At 39.6% G+C, this 26,436-nt stretch overlaps 1 protein-coding gene across 1 annotated transcript; it reads right to left on the bottom strand.

Moving 5' to 3' along the window:
• Nucleotides 1-17,254: 17,254 nt before the first annotated feature.
• hes1 (hes family bHLH transcription factor 1) lies at nucleotides 17,255-19,672 on the bottom strand. The gene is made up of 4 exons (NM_001011194.1): nucleotides 19,390-19,672; nucleotides 19,201-19,296; nucleotides 18,586-18,673; nucleotides 17,255-18,047 (listed from the first exon to the last, which is right to left on the bottom strand). Exons 1-4 carry the CDS (start codon nucleotides 19,495-19,497, stop codon nucleotides 17,536-17,538), a joined length of 804 nt encoding a protein of 267 aa, NP_001011194.1. The 5' UTR covers nucleotides 19,498-19,672; the 3' UTR covers nucleotides 17,255-17,535.
• Between the last annotated feature and the right edge of the window lie 6,764 nt (nucleotides 19,673-26,436).

Genomic DNA, 26,436 nt, shown 5'->3' on the forward strand with positions numbered 1-26,436 from the left:
AACAAATAGTTACATTAATCCTCGCACAGTGAAAAGGACAAAGGAAAGGTAGGGTTTGACGCCATAGGGACACATTAACCCTATGGGTCCCTACACAAGAAAAATGGCAACTTCATTTTTGGTAAATCAGCCTTTAAAATTTTGCAATTCTTGTTTAATTTTTTATTTGTAGTTGTTTTAAACTGCTAATATGGAGAACAGCTTTCTCTTAGGGCTCTCCCCGAGTTGCCATCACCTGCCATCCCACCGGCGAAAGTGTAAGTCGCCGGTGGGATGGCACACGCGGCGGCGCGATTTCGCGCAAATCGCCGTGTGCCATCCCACCAGCGACTTACACTTTCGCCGGTGGGATGGCAGGTGATGGCAACTCGGGGAGAGCCCTAAGAGAAAGCTGTTCTCCATGAATGTAACTATTAGTCGCCCGCGACAAATCTCCCTGTTCGCGGGCGACTAATTTCCCCGTGTGCCAGAGCCCTTAAAGGCAGAGTAAGTCAACTATAGTTTATATAAACAAAGCTGCTGTGTAGCCATGGGGGCAGCCATTCAGGTTGAAATAGGGCTAAATAGGGCAGGTTAAATAGCAGATAACAGATAAGAATCCCATTGTATTCTACAGAGCTTATCCGTTATCTGCTATTTAACCTGGGCCTTTTCTCCTTTTTCAGCTTTGAATGGCTGCCCCCGTGGGTACAAAGCAGCTACTGTATAAAAACTATAGCAGTCTTTCTAAGGCTGGCCATACAAGGTCAGATTTTAGTTGTCTTATGACGAATGTTCGAAAACTGATCGTGGCTTTTAATGCAATTAGGTAAAACTAGCATCCAGACTAAAATTTCAGGATTAAAGTCTTAAAAATTACAAATCTGATGATGGTTTGGACATTAGTAATTGCTAGACAAAAATCGTATGAAAGTTATGTCCTAGAATTACATTGTTAGTCACCCATGGATATCGTCAAATGGCAATACATGCATAGGTATTATAGTTATCCGTGAGACATTTTCTAACCTGTCCGATTGACTAAATGACAGATTGCCATGGTACAAAAATTGTTGGGACAAAACTTTGTTTTATATGATTATATCAGTGCATGTGTGGCCCGCTTAAAGGACATGTAAAGCCTACATTTGCCTACAATGTATATCAGTTGGGCATGTCTCCCCCACCCAAATGGCATTATTTGTACTGCATATATCCCCTCTGTTTGCCAGCACCATCACATTTTCCTAAAGCAAATAGCAGCTTTCACCTGGGGGCCCTCTGATACATAATTGGATACATTTAAATCTGTGGGGTTTACATGTCCTTTAAAGGAAAAGTAAGACTGCTCAATAATCGCCCTATCCTTCCCAGCATTTATTAGTTTAAATGCTTTATTAGAAAATACCTTGTAAAAACGTTGCATCCGGTCATTTCAAATACAGCGATACAGCAATCCAGAAGATGCAGAATCCACTATGCGATGATCGACATCTCCTCCTAGCCATTCTTCTGTATAGGAAGGAGTCGGGCTAGGAGGAGATGTCGATCATTGCATAGTGGATTCTGCATCTTCTGGATCGCCCTATTTGAAATGACCGGATGCAACGTTTTCACAAAGTATTTTCTAATAAAGCATTTAAAATAATAAACACTGGGAAGGATAGGGCAATTATTGGAGCAGGGTAGAATAGATTTTTTACTAAAAAAATGTTAGTGTTACGTTTCAAACACACAATTTTTGACCGCAGGCCAACAGTACCTTATATTTTAATTACTTTAAAAACACTGAAACTTAAAGTCAGCAACCCTAGGGTTAACTGAATACAGGAAGTAAATGGAAAGTGCATAGACATTTAGGGTTGCTGACTCTCAGACCTTCAAAGAGAGCTGTTGAGCTGGTATTAGTGGTCTAAAATTGTAAAGAACTGCTAATTCAGAAACCACAGGAAATATAAGATTATTGTAAACTGAAACATTGCTCAGTGTACCATTCAGAGTATGTTTGCATCAATTTATTTTTGGGTTTTCATCCCCTTAAGTTCACTGCACCCAATTTTTTATTTTTGCACATATGGGCTTGTGTGCAATGGAAGAGTCTAAAACTATATACACACTAGTGATATTTTATTACGGATGAATCGTTTGTTATCACAATATATTGCTTCTACTGCTGGTGGGCACAATTAAGTTGGAATTCTTGAAAAGAAATGCTAAACAACATGGTGAGCTACACCAAATTAATGAAACAAGCTAATTTCCAGGGCTTCCCTTTGCGTACAGCAAAAGAGCCATCATGAAGGTGAGAAACTGGTTTTTATTGATAGAAAGAAATATGAGCATAGTCAGGTCTGCAGATCTACATTGATATCTTTGTATATCAACCAGGCACCAGGTAATTTGACATTACACAAGCCTAACTTATTTATCTAGGGATAAATCCAATAGAAATTGCTTTTCCTGCCAGAAGTCAGTTTTTTAAAGGCAGAACTTGAAAACATGGTTTAACAAAAAGAAAATAATAATAATAATAAGTGGATTTGGGTGAAATAATTAATTCATTAGAATTGTAATATCCCTTAGGAGACATTTCCTACAGTGTATCAGGGGTCACCATCATCTAAACATTGTTAACATTATAAATCTCACTTTGGTTCTCTTATAAATCCTACTTCAAAAGCTGCCAATGCAGTGAATTAGGGATGAAAGGCATCATCTAATGCTCGTTAAAATTGGAAATCCCGTGCTAGTTGTTTTGCACGCAGCTAATCTAGGGTCATAACCACCACTGAAATGTAGGATGTCTTTTCATTGGCTGAGTTTGCAAAGCATCAGAGGGAGCCAAACCATCCCTGAATACTAGTTAAAGTTTTTAATCCCATTTCTAAAGCTGCGCAAAATGTGTCAGAGGCTATAACCATCACTGAATGCTATGTAAACATCAGAGCAATTGAAAGAAAAAGTAAAAGCTATGTTACATGGGGCACGGGTCACTTGCCTTTGACATCAAAGGGAAGCACCAAATGTCATCTGCAATATTCACCCCAAACTGAACAGAGACACTTTCTTGCAGATAATAATGGTGGGTCAGAAACAACTTGCAGAGCATCCCATTGATGGGAAGGGAAGGGGCTACCAAGGGGATAACCAAAACAAGTGGCTGTGATCAAACCTTGCCATGCAATATAGTGGGTTTTTAGATTCATTAAACTGTTCAGATGAGGTTCTATTAGTGGAAAAGTAGTAACCTGGATTAAAAGGCAGCAGATGTAATATTTTGATTTCATATGACAAAGTTAACAATTAGAGCAATACAATTAAATAAAGTAGGGCACTACTAATAAGCATATGGGTTTGTACTAACAGGGTGACAAAGAGTTGCCATACCTGGATCATATTGCCTTGCAGACTTGCAAGATTATTTTTGACATTAAAAAAATGCTTTAGTAGTGCATCTGTATTTGCAGATGGCACTCATAAACTGGATTAATGTGTTTACAACCATAAATCGCTCAACCCAAATGACAGAAAGTTGCAGTTGTTAAACTTTTGAACGGGAAGTTTTAACATCAGAATAGGAACACTTTCATTACTATAAGGGCAATCAGGGAATTCCCTGCCAGGAAGACCTACCCATTTGCTATTTTGGGGCCAGGAAGGAATATATATTCCACTGTGTGATGAGGATGAATTCCCAGCAGGGGATTTTGTTTTGGATTCCTGTGGGACATATTTTAAAGGGGACAAAATTAAGCATATATATGCATAGATGTATAGATGAATAGCAATCAAGAAGTTGGGTTATATTTTTGCAACATATTTTGATTTAATCAATCAACAGTGATGTATTAAATATAGCATTTTTAAGCAATGATTCAGGAAACAGTGTAGACAGAACCAGAAGTATGGAAAGCATGTACTTACAACAGGCAGGGAGTAATATACAGGCCTTTAAATGCTGCTCTTTTTAGAAGCTGGATGAATAAATCTATTATTTTCTATATAAAAATGTCAACAGGATGTAATGATATTAAAATGCAATTTATACATAGAGATATAAATTTTAATGTAGTCACTTTGGCTTGGTTGTTCTGCCATCTACTGGTGGTATTAGGATACACAGACACAAAACTCCCTGGTGTCACTATAAGAGAGTTTGCCCTAACGTGACAGAATGTTCTGTGAGGAACAGTAACTACTATGGTACTGTCTTTTCATTTTAAATATGGGTTCTGTGTTTCTAAAGTGAAAGATTATTTCCTTTATTTGTATAAAGCACCAGTAATTATCCGTGCATCTGTGCACAGAATGCAAACGTTCCTCTCTTGTAGTAGTAATGATTATATTTTGATAATAATCAGTGTCAAACTGTCATTTGCATTATCTATAGAGCTGTGGATTTGGACATGACTGCCTTCGCATATAATGTGCAACAGACAGTAAGCAGTAGAAGTATTGGCTTGAGAGCTCACAGAAGGATTTCACTGACTGGAGAGTTTCATTAGGGGGGAGAAGTTGTAAAAAGACTAATGTTTTGATATTATAATTAGGAGAATGTCTTATTTGTGAATGCATAAGGTTATTTGTCAGAAGAGCAAGTCTAATGTAATGTTTGGACAAAATTCAGGAAAACCATCCTACTTAGAAATTGTAATTGCTCTGAATTCTGGTACAATTACAGGTATTAAATCCCATATCCAGAAACCTGTTACACAAAAAGATATGTATTACAGGAAGGCCACCTCCCATAGAGTCCATTTTAAGCAAATAATTTTAAAATGATTTCCTTCTTTCTAATAATAAAAGAGTATCTTGTACTTGATACTATGCTGCATGAATCCATATTAGTGGCAAAACAATTCTATTGGATTTATTTAATGTCTGAATGATTTTAAGCAGATTTTAGGTATTATGATGCAAATTAAGGAAAGACCCCTTATCTGGAAAACCCAGGTCTCAAGCATTCATAGATCATATACCTGTATTTAACAAAACATATTGAAATAGATTATTCCGTATGAAAAGCCTATTTTATTAGATTAATACTAATTTCCTTCTTTATTCTTCTGTGCTGTCATTATATGATTACTACTACTACTTTCCTTAATAAACACACATTTTTAATGCTAGTGCTGGAGAGGGTTGTATATAATAAGCCCTAGGGAATACGGAATAACCTGACTATATAGATTATCCAAAATTAATTCCAGAATCAATACTGTTTTTAGTATTCTCCTTATCATCACTGATAATATTATTTTTAATTGGACTATGCAATGGTTAGCAGTTCAATTACACTTAGAAGTTCAATTACACTTCAAGGATGTTCAGGAATGGTGTTCCAACTAGAAAGGACTGAATAATTAAAGCTTTGTGTACACCACCAGAAACAATGTTCTATTTAAAAAGTCAGAAAGATGTTATCAGTCTGTCAACAATTATTTAGTAGTAATCATTCTTTCCAGCTTAGTTTGAACCCCCCTAGGCAATAACTGAGGTACCTGGTGAAATAAGCATGAATTTATAAGAAGTTTTTATCTCCATCTGTTGCAATCAGACTATGCCAGTAAATATAACTTCTTAAAAAGTTCAGAATTGCACAAAATCACCAAAAAAAAAAAAAAAAAATTAAGGCTGCTGCCACACAGGGCTGATTTTTCGTCTGCAGATCAGAGTCAGTCCCTACGCTAGAATCAGCCTTTGGGTGCCTGCACCAGTGCAATGGCTCCAGGTTAGACACAGGAGAAGGCTGATGTCAATGTAGGGACTGATTCTCATCCTGCATATATTCACAGGCCAAAAATCAGCCCTGTGTGGCAGCAGCCTTAATAGTAAAGATTTTGTGATTTGGTGAAATGTTGTACTTTTTAAGATGTGCATGTATCATGCAACATACACAAATAAACATTTTGGTGGATAAAACAAAAGCTAAATGTATTATCTACCAGCTAAGTATTAATCCAGGAGGCTGTGTAAAGAGATTTCCTGTCGGTTTGCCCCATGCAGTGCTGGGGTGGGGCATCTCATCTGAATATTTAAGGACCAAAAGAAAACCATGGAATGGAGGGAAAAAGGCCAGAAATAGAGGCAAAGAAAGAAACTGTCAAAGAACAATATACTTTGTGGATTACATATTAGCTAATTCACACACACACTCTGCTCTGCCACCCAAACATTAGTCTCTTGTTGTTTATTTCACAATATCCCCTAAAAAAAGCATAGTTCTACAATATATTTTACATAATAAAGAGTGCTGTGTTTTAAGAATTGTGTAAAAAGTTGCCGGTTGTGGAGCACTCACATGACTTCTATGGGAGCAATGAGGATGACGTGAGGCACTTTGGTACAGCTCCCCCAGTTTGTAAAAAGGCAACATGCTCATGCATCATTCAATATTGCATTAGTCCTGCAACATGGATTCTTTTTTCATGTAATTCCACTGGCAGGTTATCCGAAAATATATTTCACATTTTCTGAACTATCACACTCTCTCTGGAAAGTTAAAGTTAGGTTCGATATATTATTAACATGTGTTAATAAAGTGCCAACATATTCCACAGCGCTGTACAATAATTGGATTTCATACATTGGACATACAGAATTACATACAAAGCTACCAATAAATGATAAAAGAAGTGAAGAGGGCCCTGCTCAATAGAGCTTACAATCTATAAAAATACACCTACCAATGTTACTATTCCATGACACCAAGCTGACTGAAAATTTTCAAACCTGCCCAATCGACAGACTGACTAATATATATAACACTTATTTAATTAATTACTTACTTAGTACACAGGCTGTCTGTGCTTGCCAAAAGTTTCTGAGTTTGAGGGGAATATAGTTACACATTACTTCAGTTTACAAAGTTTACAAATGTCTTTACAAAAATCAAAGCCTGTTTTACCCCGTGACTTAGCTCAATTTTTGTATTTTCTGTTAAACAACAAACTGACACTTTTAGCTTGATGAGTAACAATACACAGTTATTACAAGTTTTGTATATTTTCTGTACAAAACCTGTAGCAATGGTACTGTTTGTTCTGTGTGTTTTACTTGTCAATTATATTATGTTATTTGCCCTATCCACAGTCGTTGTAAGCCCATGGCAGCAGCCTCAGTGGGGGTGGGGGGTATATCTTTGATGGTGAAACTACAATGAATTGAGATGGAGGGAAAACAAAGAGAAAAAGAGGGAAGAAAATGCTAATTATCTCTGGCACTACTGTGGAATAGAAGCTTAAATGTTTATACTAAAATAAAGCATAAATAAAGAACAAGTCAGTTATTTGTCACTTTGTATTTTATTTTATCTGGTTGCCCAAAGAGACCCCTCACAAAAATAACAGAAGCATGATTGTTCGCAGAATGGTGCTAGTCTGTGTTTGAATGCAGGGTTATATGTAACAATGACAGCACTGGTACTAGGCAAACACTAAAAAAATAGTAGATGTTCATGGACCTGAGGAAGAATTTGTCCCTCCCAATCCGCTCATGTCACTTGTATGGTAGACCTTCTGATCCTGTTTTCCAAATAAAAAGGTAGTGTACAAATAGCCCTACATGGTATAGTCAACGTTCTATACCATTCTTATTTGGGCAGCAGACAGTAAAGAGGAGCTGCAGCTAACTGACTAACTGATGCCAATGGTACAAATAATTATTTTACCCCTAAACACATTAGAGATGGCTGTTTTCCTGAAGTAGTGAACAAAGATAATAAATACAGTAAATAAGCTGCCAAGCCTTTATGTACCTGTGTCCTACCTCCAATCTTTCAGTTGTTGATTTGTTTTGAAGGGCTGGTAGTGAAGAACACCAATGGATAAGTCTGATGAGTGTGCAACAACATTCAATCAGGCTCAAATTATACAACCAATGTATACAGTACAGCAGGGATCCCCAACCTTTCTTACTCATGAGCTCTCACTTAGAGAGCAACACAATCATCATAAAAGTTCATGGAGGTTCCAAATAAGGGCTAAGACTGGCTATTAGGCAGCTTCTATGCACACTATAAGCTTACAGGAGACTTTATTTGGTAGTAAATCTTGTTTTTATTCAACCAAACTTGCCCCCAAGTCAGGAATTCAAAATAACTACCTGGTTTGGGAGCAACGTCCAAGTGATCAACATGAACCACTGGATGGGGATCACTGCAATACAGTAAAGTACGCCACAGTGTTTTTAAAATGTACTGCAGTCAGTAGGACACTATTACAGTTGAGGTGGATGAAAAGCTGGCACTATAGGTAACTTTATCCCTGTAACTGACAAGAGATCCACAAGATTTGTAGATCCTATGAAATGTACATAAATTAATGTGCATTTGTCAGTAAAACATGGGAAAAAGTTGCTCCTTTAATACCATATATACACTGGGCTATTGCCCTTAATAGCCCATCTAGCTATATTGCTGAGATTTACTCTAAACTTTTATTTTTCAGCCTATAAAGGCTTTGGTACAATTATATCACTGGAATGTAGGAAGCTTATTTTTACTGAACATGGAACATGATGATAATTAGGGGGTACCTTTAGTATTATAATAATATACTTAACAAGAACCAACATGTTACCCAGCTGCACATTACTATTATAAAATGCAGAAGCCTTAGAGCAAACTTAGAGCAGACAACGGTCACTGTGTGAAACATTAGCTTGCCTGCTTGAGAAATAAAAGACACACTGTTGCCCTGTGATACTGTATATCTAAAACTACTGAAACTCAAGCTAAACCAGTGTTATTAGAAATTCCTAATGTGCCCCCTGGAGAGGGAGTTTCGGTGTCTGTGTGTTTACGGCTTGCTGGTCACTGTACCTCCAGAAACAAAGAAATTAGAAAAAAATCTTATGTTTCCCACAGGGTGAGACTGAGAAAGAGGGGGATGGGATAGAAAGGAAACAGAGGGAGAAACCTGCCTGGCAACCATAACGGGCACTGGCATTTTTTTCACAGTTTTTTTTCCTTATTGCCGCTAGGCAATACATTACTAAAAAATATCTAGTTTCAAAGTGCCCCAATAAGCAGGGGTGTATATAGAGTAATAGCAACCAGCACCATCTATACTAATAATTTAATATTTAATCTCAGAAATAAATCCTTTTTGTGTGAAAAGGACACAACTATATGTGGAGGGAATGAGGAATATAGATGGAAAAAGTTTTGTATTGAAAAAATGGTGGTCATAGGGAAACTAAATATTTGTGGGGTGATGAGCAGAGGACCCTCCACTAAATTTTGTATTAGCCACTCTATCTATGACCCTCTGATAAGTTTAGGGAAACTACAACTACCCATCATCCTCAAACAGCAAGCAGCTAAGAACAGAGTTACGTCAGTTTGTATTTGATTATTTTGGATGCATTAAAACAACAGAGCAGCAGAGGAGAGTTAAAAATGCAAATAAATAGCGAGGGGAATGGATGGTCTTTGGTGCATTTGTTTCAGGAGGCTGGAATATCTTTTACAACATCTGAAGGATCGGAGATTCGCTAGCAAGCAGATAAACTCTTAACCATTTTGCACTACTGTCCCAATCATACCCTACTATACTGGTAAATCCAACAGCAGCTTGTGGTGCCTTGTTATATGAAGGACCCATGGCAGTTCCCTCTATTTTTATGTTCCTGGACCTGCTAAAAATAGTCTTCCTAGAGCTCTCAGAAACTATTCCAGTAATAAAGTAATTCCATTCTTACTGTTAATGTGTTACATCGAGCTTATACTACTGTGCTGGGGTCAGTAATGTAACTAGTCATTTCTGGGTGCAGGGCATGCCTTTCCCAGCCATTTGCACTGCTTGCTAGCAGTGTGTGTGTTACAAAGAGTTTGTTGCGAGTGTACTGCTTTAAAGGTACAAGCAAGCTGAAGCACATAATTTTTGTACATAAAGCATTAGCTGTGCACCTATAATTGGGCATTTTTCCCTATTGCATCTGTACTATTCTGAACACGGCTACAAGTAAAACTGGTTTCACTGTATAAAAATGAGAATCATTCTGCGTTTATGCCTCTAAAACCAATCAGTGGCAAAGGCAACAGACAGGTGGCTGTGAAATTGTAGTTTAGAGTAACAGCTGCCAGTACAGCAGGAAAAAGTTTTATAAAGAGAAAAAAGAAATTGGCACTGTTTGTGAAATAATCCTAACTTAGTTATCCTAGAAACTTTCAATATTGACCTGTCTGACCATATGCAAGAATCCCTAAAGTGCCCCTGCTACAAGGCGGCAGGCCTAAAGACAGAGCCCCGCAAAGAAAAAAAAGTGTTTCTGTCTGAACCCCCATGAACTTAAAATTTAACAGCCTCCCTAAAGCAGTTTCGGGTCAGCTGCCCCCACCATCACCAGCCCCTCTAGCTTTATACCACATATAACTCACATATCTACAATAAAAGCAAACTGGGTTAGCCACCCAGTAACCAAGATTCCACAGCTATTCCACAGCAAACTTTGTGGAACATCAGAAAATAAAGTAGCTATACCATCCAATCAGGAGCCAACCTCTAGGAACTGATTAGGTGGATGGGAGTGTGGAATAATTAGATGATCTAGGCTAAGAATTTCTGAGACTTCGAAGCCTGGGTAGAACTTAAATGTTCATGTATTAACAATGCCACATGCAATCATATTGTGAATCTATTTATTATTCATGTTCAAAATATTTTAGTATTACAATATACTGTCCTTTCTCTGCACAATTACTATGTGGGTGTCTCATTAAAGATGTTTGTGTAGGATTCCTGACACTTCATTTGCACAGTGCAGAAGAACAGATCAATAAAAATCTTTCAAAGAAGATAATGCAGTTTTCCATTGTTCCAAAAATAGCAGAACCAATCAATTAAAATCTCCTTTAGGTGTGCCTTTTAACAAACAGATAATATGCTAAGGCCAAGAGTCTGAGGTTTGGTTTGGAGATTAAAAAGTCTGGTTAAAATTGTGGGGTACAGTCTGGTTATTATAAAGAGGCTTAATGCAATGACCTCTTCTGGTTGATTAAAAAGGCTTCCTTTGTAAGCATTGTGACTTTTGCATCCTGGTTTTAGTGTAATATTTCTTCATGTTTCAAATTGCTCATTTCCCTTTCACAGAAAAAATTCAACTGCCATTGTCCTGAACACTAATGTTTTAACTGCAAATGTAATCCCTTGCTCAGTTAACATAAGATTTTGGGTAAAAGCTACCTTGTATGGAAGACTATAGCATGTTTTTATTATTATTATTCTGTATACTTATATAACATTGTCATATTCTGCAGTGCTTAACAGATTATAAACCCCAATGTGTTAATTGTAAATCAAATATTTGACGTAGCTTTGTTCAAAAACGTTAAGGGGTCCTAAACCATATTGCACTGTGCAACGGAAACCTGAAATGACACCGTGTGAAAGCCCCTTCCTGCCCCATCACTTCATAGCATTTTCGGAAAGTGCCGTGACTGAGACTCGAGTTCCATTTTCAGTGCAAAAGTATACATTTTTTTCAAGAAATGTAATAAAACGCTAAACTGTTATTAAACAGAATGCAAGTCACACGGGACACGGCTAAGCAACAAGCTGAGCCAACGTCAGATTTAGCGGAGAGGAAGCGAAGTAGGAAAGGGTTAAAGAGTAGAGGCAGCCCCACACAGGCGGCCCAGGGAGAGGCAGAGTGCTGTAGGCTCCCAGCCTGCGTGTGTCCCAAACGCGCTCTCCCCATTCCCGGAGTGCCTGGCCGGCTGCCGCCTGCACCGCGGTTCGCTGCTTTCTCACGACCTCTGAGACTAGTGAGAGCAGCTGGGAGCATTTCATTTCCTGGCAGCAGAGTGGCCTCCCTGTTAAACACAACGTGAGCGCCTTGTCCTTTCGGGGCTGTCTGCTCTGTGCCTGACCTCCAGCACGGCCTCAATGCCTCCAACTCTGCCTCAGCTGCCCCAGCTTTGCCACAGTGCCAACAAGTGTGCTTTTAGCCTTTCAAAAAATGTCCTGTCCTGACTATACCCTCTAGCACAGGGGTGTTCTGTTTGGGTTCCACTCATCATGGAATATTAAAAGAGAATTTATTTCACCACATACTCACCCTCTTATAGCCATCATTTTTCTTGTCAATACATTTTAAAGCTATGCTGTTTTTTGAATCTAGAATCCCTACCATGAAGGAACAATGAAGTACACAGTTTTTCACAAGCACAAACTGACATGTTTTAGTATAGTTAAAACAGTTTCTGCAAAATCACTATTTCACAGAATATGACACTAGTTTAGTAAAAGGTTAAAATTATCCCCAGATAACAAGGTTTCCACAGAATATCTTTGCCATAAAATAGCAAAAAGGGGGCTGATTTTTAGCCTGTGTTTAGCCTGTCTGCTGGCTCCTTTGTCTGCACTGCAAGGCAATGTGTTGGCCTGGGTGCTGCTCCACATAGCAGATTTTGGTGTGAAAATGCTTGTTTGTAGGCCAGCAGATCTTTTGAGTCTTCCCCTGCAGATAAATCAGCCCCATTTTGCTGTTGCCAAGCGAGCGGATCTGCTCGTGTATGGCCACCTTTAGGCTTAAGGTGGCCATACACGCACCGATATAATCGTACGAAACCTCGTTTCGTACGATAATCGGTGCGTGTATGGCATGTCGGCGAGTCGACCGATATCGCAGGAAGCTGCTGATATCGGACAACTCGCCGATCGGACCAGTTTGAAAATTTTGATCGGGCGCCATAGAAGGCGCCTGACCAAAATTCTCCCTTCAGAGCTGAATCGGCAGAAGGAGGTAGAAATCCTATTGTTTCTACCTCCTTACCTGCCGATTCAGCCCTGAATGGTGTGTGGCGGATCTTACGATGTTTAGTGCGACCGATGGTCGTACGAAACATCATCAGATCGCCACGTGTATGGCCACCTTTAGGGTAACCCTACATGGGCAGATTTAAGCTGTGAGTTTAGGTCCTTCAGACCGATTTGTCAGCTTATCTGCCTGCATATGGGGCCCTCTGAGAGGCCTTCCCAACTGATATCTGGCCAAATATCGACCAGACTTCAATCAGGCAAGCTTGTTTTTTCTATCGGATTGAGGACCGCGTCGTCTCCTTGATACAATCCTCACCGTTTGGCCCTAGGGAGAAGCAATTGCATTAGCACAATATCACCTCCCCCCAAGGTGGGCATATCAGGGGAAAGATTTACTTGTTTTGAATCTTGGCATGTATGGCCACCTTAAGAGATTCCAAGCCTCACTGAGCAATTAGTTCTCCCCTTTTTTCTCATATCAAATGACCAATACTATTTTATGATGTTAATCTGAAAAATTTAATTTTTCTCTTCATTATTGCCAGTGCTGTATTTAGGTCTGCTGCCACCCTAGGCACCGGACCTAAATACGCCACTCAGATTGTGGAAAGTGACGTCACACGCAGTGTGTGCATGACATTACTTTCAGTCACAGGTGACGTCACTTCTGTTTGAGTGACATCACACTGCACAGCGTGTGCAGCATACCCCCTCACCCCACCTCCAGGTGCCAGATAGAAGAAACTATCCAGTTGGGGCTGGGGGGATTTTACTTTTTTAAAAAAAAAAAAAAAACCAATTATATATGCCCCCCAAGGGCCAGGTGTGTGAAAAAAATCCTTGATTTTAATGAATTTTAATAAAGTCTTACATAATTAATGATATTATGTTTTTTAGTCACATTTATCAAAACATTGCATAGGACTGGTAATTCCTAAAAGCCTTCACCCCAACATAATTATTTCAACCTAAGCTTTACAATACATATTTCTATTTAACCTTATAATGACAGTCAGAGTGGCATGCAACATGTTGTGCTGTATTTGTTACATCACTTTGATCAGAAAATAATTGACAGACGCTGTACCATTTTGCAGTCACTTTACATGTAGCTGCCCTGATCCACCCCAGACATTTGTAGGGTAAATTCACTAACAAAGGTACACCTTTTTACCAGCACTATAACAGAGCAACTCATTAGCTCTGATGTGTTTAAAGTAGTTACACAAATAGATGCAACAGATGCAACAGGTTTCTATTGGTCACTACTTTGGCTACTGGCATAAAGTTACACTAATGTTTGCCACCCCCCAAAGTATGCCCTGTGCATCAAACTAGATGTTCGTTTTGACATGCTATGCCACACAATCAACTCCAATTTAATAAGATAAAAATATGCATACAGTGTATATAAGAATTAAATTCAACAAGTAGCATGAAATGGGCCATTGCATCTGATTTTCATATAAAGACAGGCTTAGGGCTATAAGAGCTCTTGAACAGGCCATACAAAAACTTTACATCGCCTGATTAAATTATTATTTTTAACAAGTATTTATACATGAACATATACACTGTTTGAAAGAAGATCATTCAAACTAAGTATATATTTTTAAAAGGTGTCTTAATGTTTGATCCCTTTACAACCCTACCTAACTCTAAAATACCACAACACATTATATCACAGCACTTATTTCAAAATAAATTTGAAATAGAGTGACATGGTGGGACACAGAGAGCCAAAGGTATAGGAAAAAACTGCTCTCTCTGTATCTTAAGACATTTTCCTTTGAGTTGCAACCATGCATTCACTTTTATACGCCTAGTCTCAATATTATATGCCTAGCCTTGACTGCCACAGCCACGTGGTAGTCAAACCTGTTGACCATGGTACTACAACTGCAATAACCATAGGCTTATAGCTTAATATATTGGTTATAACCCATAGGCAATCTGTGGTTTTGGCAAAAGCCAGAGGGGCTGCTGCAGGATGCCGTAGACAGGCATTATGTATTGGGCCTGTGGTAAGATGTTTGGTCCTCTGTATAGTTTAAATGCTAGGGAATCCCAGTTGAGACCCAGTTCCTCTTATAAATACAGAACTCCATGATGGCGGTGAGAGGGTTACAGCATTAAAATCCAATGCCTCTGGCTGAGGGAGGTTTAACCACAGAGGTTGTGAGTTAAGTGGTGAAGGGTCACGTTCAGTGGGAACCTCCTGTAGTAAATTAGAAAAACACTGGAGTTGAGCAAATCAAAGAAAATCAATTTTAGCTCCCTGCACTGCACTGGCCTTTGAAATGAAGGTCTACCTGGGAATCCCTCGAGACCTGGAACAGCATGGATTTGTTAGATAATGAACGGGAGCTCAGTGGTTTGCACACCAGAGGACAGGTCTTTCACAGAAAATCCAATGCTAATGTTTCCAAGATGTGATAATGATCTTAACAGAAACTTGCCGTGGCCAAAAGACACAGAATCAAAGAAGGCTGGGTGAGGGTATACTAGAGTTAAGAGAAACCCTTTCCAATAAAATTCCTGCATCTTTTTATTTAAAATTTATTTCTGCATAATACCATTTATATGAATAGCAAATATTGCTATGAGTGCATGATGAGCTTTTTTTGTTCTATTTGGAGCAGAACTGTGGTGAAACTAAAGTGTGTCTGATAATAACTTGACCAGGTCACTGCTTTAATCAAGTAAACTTTTAAGAAGTGTATCCTGCAGGGCAGAATCATTTGAATACTTGCCTGCAGCTCTCATATTTTGTATGTGTCCCAGGATTATCTGGGAGTTACTACAGAAGTACTTCTTTAACAATATTATATTGTTTTTATATTATTTCATATTGTGCAACCCACAGGGGAAATCATTGTGAAGTATTCATATATTAAATGCATACTGTTATCAGATAAAAAGCATACTGTTTAGCATGCCATATTTTTATTTAGGTTTTGTTTTTGAGGAGGGGGGTGTTATCTATCATTTATCTGTGATAGCATGGGAGTACCATTCAAGTACATATGTTTCATTGCCTACTTAAAGAGGAAGGGTCAACCCCTATAGTACTCTAAAGGTGGACATACATGTTAGGATCTGCTTGTTTTGAGAGGTTGCCAAACGAGTGGATCTACTTCCAATATGCCCACCTACTTCCGATACGCCCAGCAGGTGGGCAATATCGGCCAAATTCGACTGTTTAGCCATAGGGCCAAACAATCAAATTATAACGATGGGCATATGGGTCATCAGGACCACATCAATGAGCTGATGCGGTCCCCAATTCGACAGGAAATCAAGTCTGCCTGACACCTGGCAGATTTTCAGCCAGGTATCGATCAGGGAGGCCCATCGGCTGACCCATACAAGGGCAGATAAGCTCTTGAATCAGTCTTAAGGACCTGAATCAGCAGCTTCAATCTGCTCTTGTATGGGCACCTTTACTTGTAGATAATATGGGAGCATACACACTAGAAGGGGTGAATAATGTGTGATCTTGCAAGCACATACACAATAAAGCCTAATTGTATAGAGCTGCCAGTGAAGCTGGTATAGCAGGCACGGGGTGCTGTATGTTACATGAAATAATCAAAAAGTACAGCTTACTGGAAACTGCCAGTTTGATATGTCTGGTCTCGTTTTTTTTCCCTGTTGGTATGTATTTCTCTAGCACCTGGATACAGTCAGACACCTGGCTTATGCAGACAGAATCCAACATGTCTTTATGGTGGGATTTCACAAGGAATTCCCAGAGGATGCCAAGACTGTTTGAAGCTGCCCCTTCAGTTGGGGCTTGTTGGAACATTCTAATATAAATGCGTAGCGTAGGGCTTGCTGGCATTTCATGTTCTGAGCCAAATAAATGCATTGAAAATTATTCCTTATAAATAAACTTTCTCACATATAGTTGTGTTATCAGGGAAATTGGATTTTTTTCTGTTTTGTTTTACTTAGGAAAATGCAGTGGATTCCCCACACAACAAGGCATAGATCAAATGGATAAATAAAATAAAGTAATGGCATATTACTAGAGTATTGCATTATCCCTCTGTACAGCCCCACTAAAGGCCAGGCAATATTTATCAGTTAGTCCCAGTAAGGCAATGTTATTTACATTGAATAATGTACCACTGATCAAGAACACTGCATTAAATATTTATTTATGGACCACCAAAAGATTTTTATGGTCCCAAGCCTGTATGGCTAAGGCTTTTCAAATGACATTATCATTTTAGTATTTTTGGACCCAATTATCTGGTTAGGTGATTGTTATGATTATGTGATTGATTAGGACTATGTTTTTATAGATATGTAAGCCCTATTATAACATAAGGTGGATTGGCGTATAAAGAGGAGCTTGGATCCAAGGTGCCCAAACCGTAACCGTAAACTTTGTAAAAAAAAAAACATGTTTCTTTTAAAGCAATAACCCCTGCATTTAAATGATAAGTTTAGTGTAGTGAAACGGGGAGAGAGAAGGGCAAAATACACAAATTACAAGTACAGTGTTTACAAATTCGAGAAAATACAATGTGCGTTTTTATTACATACAAGTAAAACTTCCAAAAAATAGGAAGAACAATTTAAGAGCATTCCATGTCTTTGGCATCATAATAATAGCATTATTTCGTGTACAAAACGAAATCTCATTAATCTTATAATACAAGGACATAATTCAATATGAACATTTCCTATATACAGATATAGTGCATCAGCATTCTCACTATCACATGAGGGTTACTATTTGTAACTAAGTTCCAGCTAACAGAAGTCCCAAAGTCATTTCCCTTTACCAGGGCCTCCAAACGGAGTCAGCTGTGACTGATGGCATTACTGAAGGAGACACTGAAGGTGGCAATGCAGTGCCCACATTGGAGTTGGTGTACACAGGAATGACGGATCCGTTGTGAGGGAAGGCTGGGTTTGTGATCAGGAAGGCAAACTGTCCATCTGGGGCTGGCACAAGCTGGAAGCCTCCATACACTTTGGCAGCTTCTACTGGTGGACCACCCATCTTGCATGCAATGGGAGCTGGGCTGCTCTGTGGAGCTGCTCCTTGGAGCTGGACCAAAGGCTGTCCATAGGCAGGGTGGGGTGCAGCTGCAGCAGGGATCTGGGGCTGGGTAGGATAATTCATGGCATTGATCTGATTCATGCAGTTGGCAAGATGCCCCAAGAGTCGGGTCCGGACATCTGTGTTGACCCCTTCACAAGTTGACAGGAATCGAGTTACTTCATTCATGCACTCGCTGAATCCAGCTCTGTACTTGCCCAGCACTGAAGGGTCTGTGCTCAGTGCAGCTACAGAGAGAACAGAGGATAACAGAACATTATTATACTGCCTTATAATAGTTAAGCAAAACAGACAGACAGGATCTTTATTTTAATTTAGTGGTAAATTCTTAATCTGAGCATTAACAAAGGACACCGTGGCTATGTATATCAGGCCTATAAATATAGTGAATTAAGTCTTTATTTCTGCCACAAATGGAACACACTAGGGTCTCATATACACATCTATGTAAGTGATCTAGGGGAAATCCCTCGGTATAAGGTGTGCCAACTGGTTCCTAGTGCTCTGCACCCAACATTGCAAGATGTGCTAACTCCCTGCTGGCCTGAATCTCTCATCTTCCATCCCTCCCACCCTCCAGCACAGTAACATGAGCTTCAGACTGGAACTATAAATAAGCCAGGAGCGTGGGAAAGCAGGGGAGAGCCAGCCCAGTAGAATGTAGCTGAATGCCATTCAAACCGCAGGCGGAAGTCTGGAACAGATCAACCAGAGTAGGAGCGCAGGGGGGGGGGGGGGTTATTAGTACACAGACATCGCACTTACCAGTCATCTGCACCCGCTGCAGGTTCCTCAGGTGCTTCACTGTCATCTCCAGTATATCGGCCTTCTCCAGCTTAGAGTGCCGGGAGCTCTGCAGAGGCAAAGAGCAGTGGCTTTAATAGGGAGAACCACACAAGTAACATGCACTGACACAATGTAACTCCGGCATTAGGTACCGGCAAAGCACAACCTTGGGCAACCCAAACTCACTCACATGGGGATACAAATTCCTTCTACCTTAAGGCTTTACTCGGAGAATACAACATCTCAGATGATAGAGAACTCGGGAGACCCCCCCCCCCCCATAGTCAGTGGGTTGTTCAGCAGCTAAGGGGGTCCTGCAGAGAAATGAATATATGGAACTATAGCACAGGGTGATGTTATAGGGAGATAATAGACTGGTACAGAAGCTACACCAATAGATGGTACCTATGGGAATGGGAGAACTGGCAGGCTAGCCAGGGGCTGCTGTAGAAAGATAGAGGGTAGCTGAACATATCTCATGAGCTGGCTGAATGGATCGGTTGGTGGCACTTCAGTAATGATGTATAGAAGTGAGTGAGAGGAATTATTGAGTAGCCCAGGTTGTTCCAGTGGTACATGTAGCGCAGAACTTACATCTTTCTTGAGAGCATCCAGGATGAGGGTTTTGAGCTGGCCGAGGCTCTCGTTAATCCTGGCTCTCCTTCTCTTCTCCATGATGGGCTTGGAGGACTGGAAGAAATAAGGAGACAGTGAGCGCTCATATTCTGGCAAAACTAAAGAACATCCAAGCGCCCCGGGTGAGAGTTTAGCCACGGCTTTTACCTTTCTATGCTCAGAGGCTGTTTTGGGTTTATCCGGGGTATTGCTCATGCTGGCCGGAGTGGCAGCCACTGGGGATGAAGAGTTCTTCTCCATCAGATCAGCTGGCATCTTCTACACTCACAGAGATGGCACCACCAACTGAACACCAAGGTATTAAAACTCCGAGTTATAAATGCAAGAACGGAACTGGCAATCCAATGCAAGAACGTCCGATAGGGAAGAGAGTGTGGCAAGGTCCCGCAGCGAACACTTGGCTGCCTGCCCTGCCTGACACTGAGCCGCCCTGCCTGATACTGAGCTGCCCTCCGCCTGGCTCCCTCTTTATATAGCGCTAACCGCACGCGAACGGCTCGTGTGAAACTTCCCAAACTTTCTTTCCCACAGTAACTTTCAGCCAATAGGAGACGGGCACACGCGTGGGTTGCGCCAGGCCATTGGCTACAGGGCGTGGGCAAGGCCAGCCAATGAGAGGCCCTGAAGAACTGGAAGGCGGTACTCCAGCTACTCGCTGTCAATCAGGCAAACGGCCGATTAACCCTTTGATGGGAAGAAGCGGGTTCCAGATAAAATCGGCGGCTTTATGATACCCTATAACGAAGCGCTACTGTATTGCTAGTGCTGGCGAGGTTACTTTTAAAGATACACACAAGACATTATCTATAGTAGTATTTGTCGCTTTTGTGATTTATGATTATGTACTTGTTTTTGAACAGGAGATAAAAGAAAAGTGGCCCCTGGCAACGTCTTCCCCCATCCAGGGCTACTAGGGATGCGCAATCTGCAGCACCTCCAGCTATTATTAACCTAAAGGTGCCAGCCGCCATCCCATGGGAAGGAAAACTGGGCATCCCTCATACCTATACACTATACATTTACCTATCTCCCTCCTCCCTCAGGCACGTTGGGGGCAAATGCACTCTCTGCCCGACCCTAGAAACTGCTGTTCACTATTCAATCGTGTAACGCCTAAATAGTATGTGTATTATGTGAGGATCGGGCACACACACATCTGTCCCGATCCGCTGTATGGGGTCGTGCGGGATTCCCTGCGACTAAACACTCATATTAATCATTTCTTTATGTCACCAGCAGTCACCGTAAGATCCGATCTCTCATGAAAATTTCGTGGGACCAGTGGGGATCCGATATTAAGGGCACTGGAGGCTGTGGAGTCGGAGGTACAGGGGTTTGGGTGGAGGGGTACCTGTTGTACATCCCCAGAGTATGTATAGCTATGCCCAATAAAGCAATGCAAAGTTCATTTATATGCTCTGAGGGGCAACAATTACTTTTAACATACACTTTCAGTCTCAATAGAAATGCCCCAGCATTTTCTGGATTGCGCTCCGCAGTAGCCTATAGTAATATAATAAATATTTATTATTGACATTCTAGAAAAATCTCTATTTAAATGTGTGCGACTATGGTTTGAAAGAAGAGTCCGTGTCCCTTTAAGAGTGGCAGGCGGGGGGGCTGATTCCCGTCGGACTCCGGGGGGGGGGGCTGTGCCGGGGCTGGAGCACGTGCCAGGATGGTTTATGGCTGCTGCGGGTGAGGTTAGGCGGCTGGATGTGCGTGGGGAGAGGGTGGGGGAGATGCTTTAGATTATGCCGGGAGAAGGCAAATAACAGCTGCTGCCCTGAAGCCTGGGAAAACCACTCCCCCGTACGAGATAGACCGGCCTTATTGCTATACACTTCCGCTCCGCGCCCTATAGGTGGCGCCATCGAGTTGCGTACAAATGTCTGGAACACAAGCGATGTGCCAGTGGTCCGCTCGCCGCATCGCAGGAACACACACTGCTCGGACGTGCGAGAGCAATGGAGCACAATTACTCTTCCATGCAACTCAAACATGTGTGTGGATTCAAGTAACATAATGTCAATTGTTATAAACATAGTAACAAACGCGACCGTCGCGGAACTCGAATTGCAATTTTGTATGCAATTCTGCAATCCTTAATGGTTTTTTTTATCGTGTAATGTAATTGGTTGACACTATATATATTATTGTTGTTTACTGTATTGTTTACCTATACAGGTATGGGACCCGTAATCCGGAAACCCGTTATCCAGAAAGTTCCGAATTACGGGAAGGTCATCTCCCATAGACTCCATTATAAGCAAATAATTCACATTTTTGAAAATGATTTCCTTTTTCTCTCTAGTAATAAAACAGTACCTTGTACTTGATCCCAGCTTAGATATACCTGATCTTTGTTGGAAGCAAAACAGTCCTGTTGGGTTTATTTAATGTTTAAATTATTTTTTACTAGACTTAAAATATAAAGTTTCAAATTACGGAAAGACCCTTTATCCGGAAAACCCCAGGTCCCAAGCATTCTGGATAACATGTCCCATACCTGTACAGCACTATATACATTTAAAAAATACATATAGTAAAACCCTATTCTACTTTTTTAGGGAACAAGAACAAATAGTGTAAAATCAGGGAAATGCATTATATATTAGTGGGACCCCAGGAAATGGTGTAAAATGAGGGAAAACCTTAAATCAAAGTATTTAAAATGGAGGTTTACTGTATTCATTTAAATACAAGCTGGGGTAATGTTAACTAAAATAATAATAATACAATAATAACTGTGACAAGTTTGACACCATGCACAATTCTGTTGGCCCTTTAAGAATGCTGTTGGGTGAGTTACATTATTTGTATGGAGCAATGCAGCACAGTGAGTGTCACACACCCATCTCACAAGGGGAAGCGGCTAAACACACACTTATATGGGAGCTGCTGTTCTACTGCACACTTTTTGTGGATTCAGAAGAGAAACTGTGAACTGAAAACTAAAGGCGCCTGCTTTCATTGACACCTCTCAGGGCAATTATCTCATGCCTACAAAGGGCAGCAGAGTGTGTGGAAAACACCCACAGTTACAGTAACACATAATTGTGACTTGAAAGGATTAATTTGTTATCAGTGCACTGTTTAACTAGCCCCCAAACTCACACTCTCAATTTAAATAGCAATGTTATAACAGCAACATCTATCTGTGAAACGCAACAAGCGTGAGGGAGATGCTGCTGCTAATGAATCACAGTTAATTAGAGTGCACTGTGGAAATGATCATTAAGAGGCACCCTGTTAGCTAAAAGTATTATGATAAAAGTCCATAAGTGAAGTCATTGATTAATATCTTACATGGGTATTGGAATACACTGGAATTTACAATCAGTGATAATCATGAACAGTCAAAATGCAGTTAAGGGATCACCATTTCATTTGTTTTGCATTCTTGAACTCACTCTGTCTCAAATGCATGCAAATGGATGTTGTTTGGGTTGTCCTTGTATATTGAGAAAGTAGTGTTAATCATTGCAGGGAGTGTGTTGCCTGGTGCGTTTTCACCTCCCTGTCTATATGCCACAACCTGTGCCCATAATAGTATTGTTAAGAGTTAGACACATGGTCAGTATGCATAGATACATGGGAGATATATGGGAAAACAACAATTACGCACCCACACTGCCACATTTTTATTAGAGCAGAAAAGTGAACATTTACAATATTTTACAGCTCATGCCTACTTCATTGATTACTAAGTTGCTACTAACACATCAGTGGATCTCAATGTATATAGCTTTATTTGCCACTGCTTTCCTACACCTACAGGATGTGAAGAGTTGTACCCTGCTTTAGTAACTGTTACTAGATATTCTCTACCAGGGTGTGAGCTGTGTGATTTGGATGTGAATGTGTGTTATTTAGCCACACTGATTGGGAGGTATTTCTGTAATTGTTTTCTTAGCTTAACATATTCTAACACATTGGGGCCCATTCATTAAAGTATGAATGAAAAAAATTAGTATTTTTTCAAATTTTTAGAACTTTGCTTTATTTCCACAATATTTTCGTTAAATTCCACAACTTTTTCATGGCTTGCGATAATTTCCGTGACAAAATCATATTTGTTGGACTGACTATGAACATTTCAGAATTCATTGAAGCTTTGGGATCATGAATTCTTTGGCCAGGTTGGAGCTGCTCTTTATATTTTTTGTGGAGTCTGAATTTTTTTCTGCAACCTCTCTTTTTAGTTGGCTATTTAAACTTTTATGTTGTTACTAGGGTCCCTGGACGATTTTAATGTGCCAAAGTGTGAAAGGCAGGCAGAACACCAAAGTACACAACAAGAAAGGTAAATTGAAAAAAATCACAGTGAAAAGTCTAGCTTTACTATCAGCACCTGCTTTCTGGTTACTGGGGCCACTGACCCCGGCTACCACAAAGCATATTGTATTCAAGGTTGTACAAAAGCAGAACACACACATGCCCAATAGTAAAGATGACTTGTGTCTACAAGATACTTTTTTCATTTATATTTTTTGCATTTTTTTTAAATGAATTAACTTTTTGCTCAGTGACCATGTGGGGCTAAGGGATTATATCAGGGATCCCCAACCTTTCTTACTCGTGAGCCACAGTCAAATGTAAAAAGACTTGGAGAGTAACACAAGCATCATAAAAGTTCAAGGAGGTGTCAAATAATATTGGCTATTAGGTAGCCTCTATGCCCACTATCATCTTACAGGGGGCTTTATCTCATAGTAAATCCTGTTTTTATTCAACCAAACTCAACCAAAGTCATGAATTCAAAAATAACTACCTGCTTTGGGGACAGTGAGAGCAACATCCAAGGGGTTGGTGAGCAATATGTTGCTCATGAGCCACTGGTTGGGGATCACTGGATTATATCTTTCTAACAGAGTAATATTACAGTTTAATGAAAAAGGTCTGAGACGTGTATTTATTTTGAGGCAGCAAGAAAGGGTGCTACTGCTAAACTTACATTTACACTGTTGCCCATGGGCTAACAGTTCTGCCCTACTGGTGACACTGTCAATTTATATGTTTATAGTTCTGCAGTTACAATAATTTGTATCCCATCCTCCTAACCAATTAAAGGTGGTTAGATTTTCTAAGATAAACAAATTAAAGCAGATAATTTTGTTGTTCAGCAGTTCATTTTATTCTGGCTGGAACAAGCGAAATATTTAAGGCACACGAGTGTATATGAAAAAAACAGCACATTATTTGTCTTGAGTTTCTAAGTTTCTGTCCCACAGGAAGTGGTTGGGCAGATCTGTATTTAATTAGCTAATCTCAAACGTTAGCTGTGGATATTAAAGGGGTGTGAGCCAAAAAGATAACTGAGGAAATATAATATAATTTGCTGCCCAGGTTTCCTCAGCTTCAGTTTAATGAATGCCTTTGGTAACCTGATAGGATCTCACAACAAATATACTATGGTTTCTGTATACAAACATAGCTATGATTCCATAGTGATGGAGTTCAATGGCTAGATCTAACTCTTACATATTGTTTAAATAAGGAGCTCTGAAATTAGTGTGCAGATTTGTCTTTCCACTAGATCTTGCCCATTTAATTAACCTTAAAATTGTTTTTTCATTATGCACTTGGGCTTCAATTCTCTGACACAGAGTGCCAATTAGTCACCCATCAGTGGTTTCATTAGATTATAGCCCAATCAGGTTCCATCTTTTTTGAGTTGATACTCTTTTAATCTGGGTAATTTTATCTTTATATTTGTGTAAACTACATAGTATAAAGCTTGACAGCAGATATTTGGTTTTTAAAAGCTGCTACATGCAGGCTGCTTTTCTTGCCATACATACTGGTTGGTCATAATGCACTAATCACTAGGTCCAGTCACTTTTCATGAATATTGAATTTAAGATATTTTACAAGTTCAGTGTTCATCCTGCTTCATGTTCTCTTAAGATATCATCATTATTTATGTATGTATCACCAGCAACGTATGCAGTGCTTTACATGATTTTGTAATAAACATGGATCTTGTAATTAAAACAGCATGGTGGCTCAATGAGTAGTATTTCTGCCTTACAGTGCTGGGATCCTGAGTTCCATTCCAGCCAGCTCTGCAAGGAGTTTGTATGTTCCCCATTTGTCTGTGTGGGTTTCTTCTGGGTACTCGGGTTTCCTCCCACACTCCAAAAACATACAGGCAGGTTAATTGGCTTCAGACTAAATTGACCGTAGTGTGTATGAATGTTTGTGGGAGCTTAGATTGTAAGATCCTCAGGGGCAGGGACTGATGAGAATGATAAATAATCTCTGTAAAGCACAGCTATATAAATAACAGGAACACAATAAATAAAATAAACAAGGATTGACCAAGTAAGAATAAGATTAGAGAGTCCTATTACCAAGAGCTTACAATCTAAAGGGTTAAGATACATTAGGAATATAGAAAGAAAGTTGTGATTTATAATCAGTCAATATTAATATGATCCAACCCTCATATATGTAGATGTAGTTTAGTGAATAATGCACTTATTGCATAGAGAAAGTGGAAAGTGCTTGTATGATGAGTGAACAAAAGTTGATCTGAATTTTTGTTTTCTTAAAATGCTAATTCAAATTATTTTGTTTTTGCTGATGGACTGCAAAGAAAAAAACAGGAGGTATCCGTTCAGTTTCTTCATTAATACTTAAATACAAATGTGTTACTAAGACTTTAGTAGCCCTTTAGTTAGTCAAATGAAGACTAACCAATGCATGGTTTTATATGCATTTTTTTATTTATATAAAACTTAAATTTTAATCTCAGGGGGGATAGAGATTGACTGTGAATGCATTACTATGCTTAGAGCATGGCAAATAATGTTTAGCCCAATGTAGTGTGTATGAATGAAGCAAGAATTAAGGAGACAGAATGTCTGAGTCAGTATCCACATGTTCCACAATATTACATCACACAAGGGAAAAGACACAAGTACCATTACCACAATATAAATCAACAATTCCTCTGTATAGGATTAGTTAAAAATCCTCTTGAATTTTTCCTGCTGTCATTGCCAAAAGTAAAGCGAGCCATAACATAACATCATAATAAATCAATGTCATATGACAATAAAAAAAATCACAGGATCACAGAGAACACATGAACACCTTATTTTACACTAATATATTGTTGATTTATATTGTTACAAAGAAAAAAGGTTGAAGAAACATAAATGAGAGAATGATTGTGGTGTAATAATG

This window comes from Xenopus tropicalis, chromosome 5, assembly GCF_000004195.4.
Source record: "Xenopus tropicalis strain Nigerian chromosome 5, UCB_Xtro_10.0, whole genome shotgun sequence".
Classification (NCBI taxonomy): Eukaryota; Metazoa; Chordata; class Amphibia; order Anura; family Pipidae; genus Xenopus; species Xenopus tropicalis.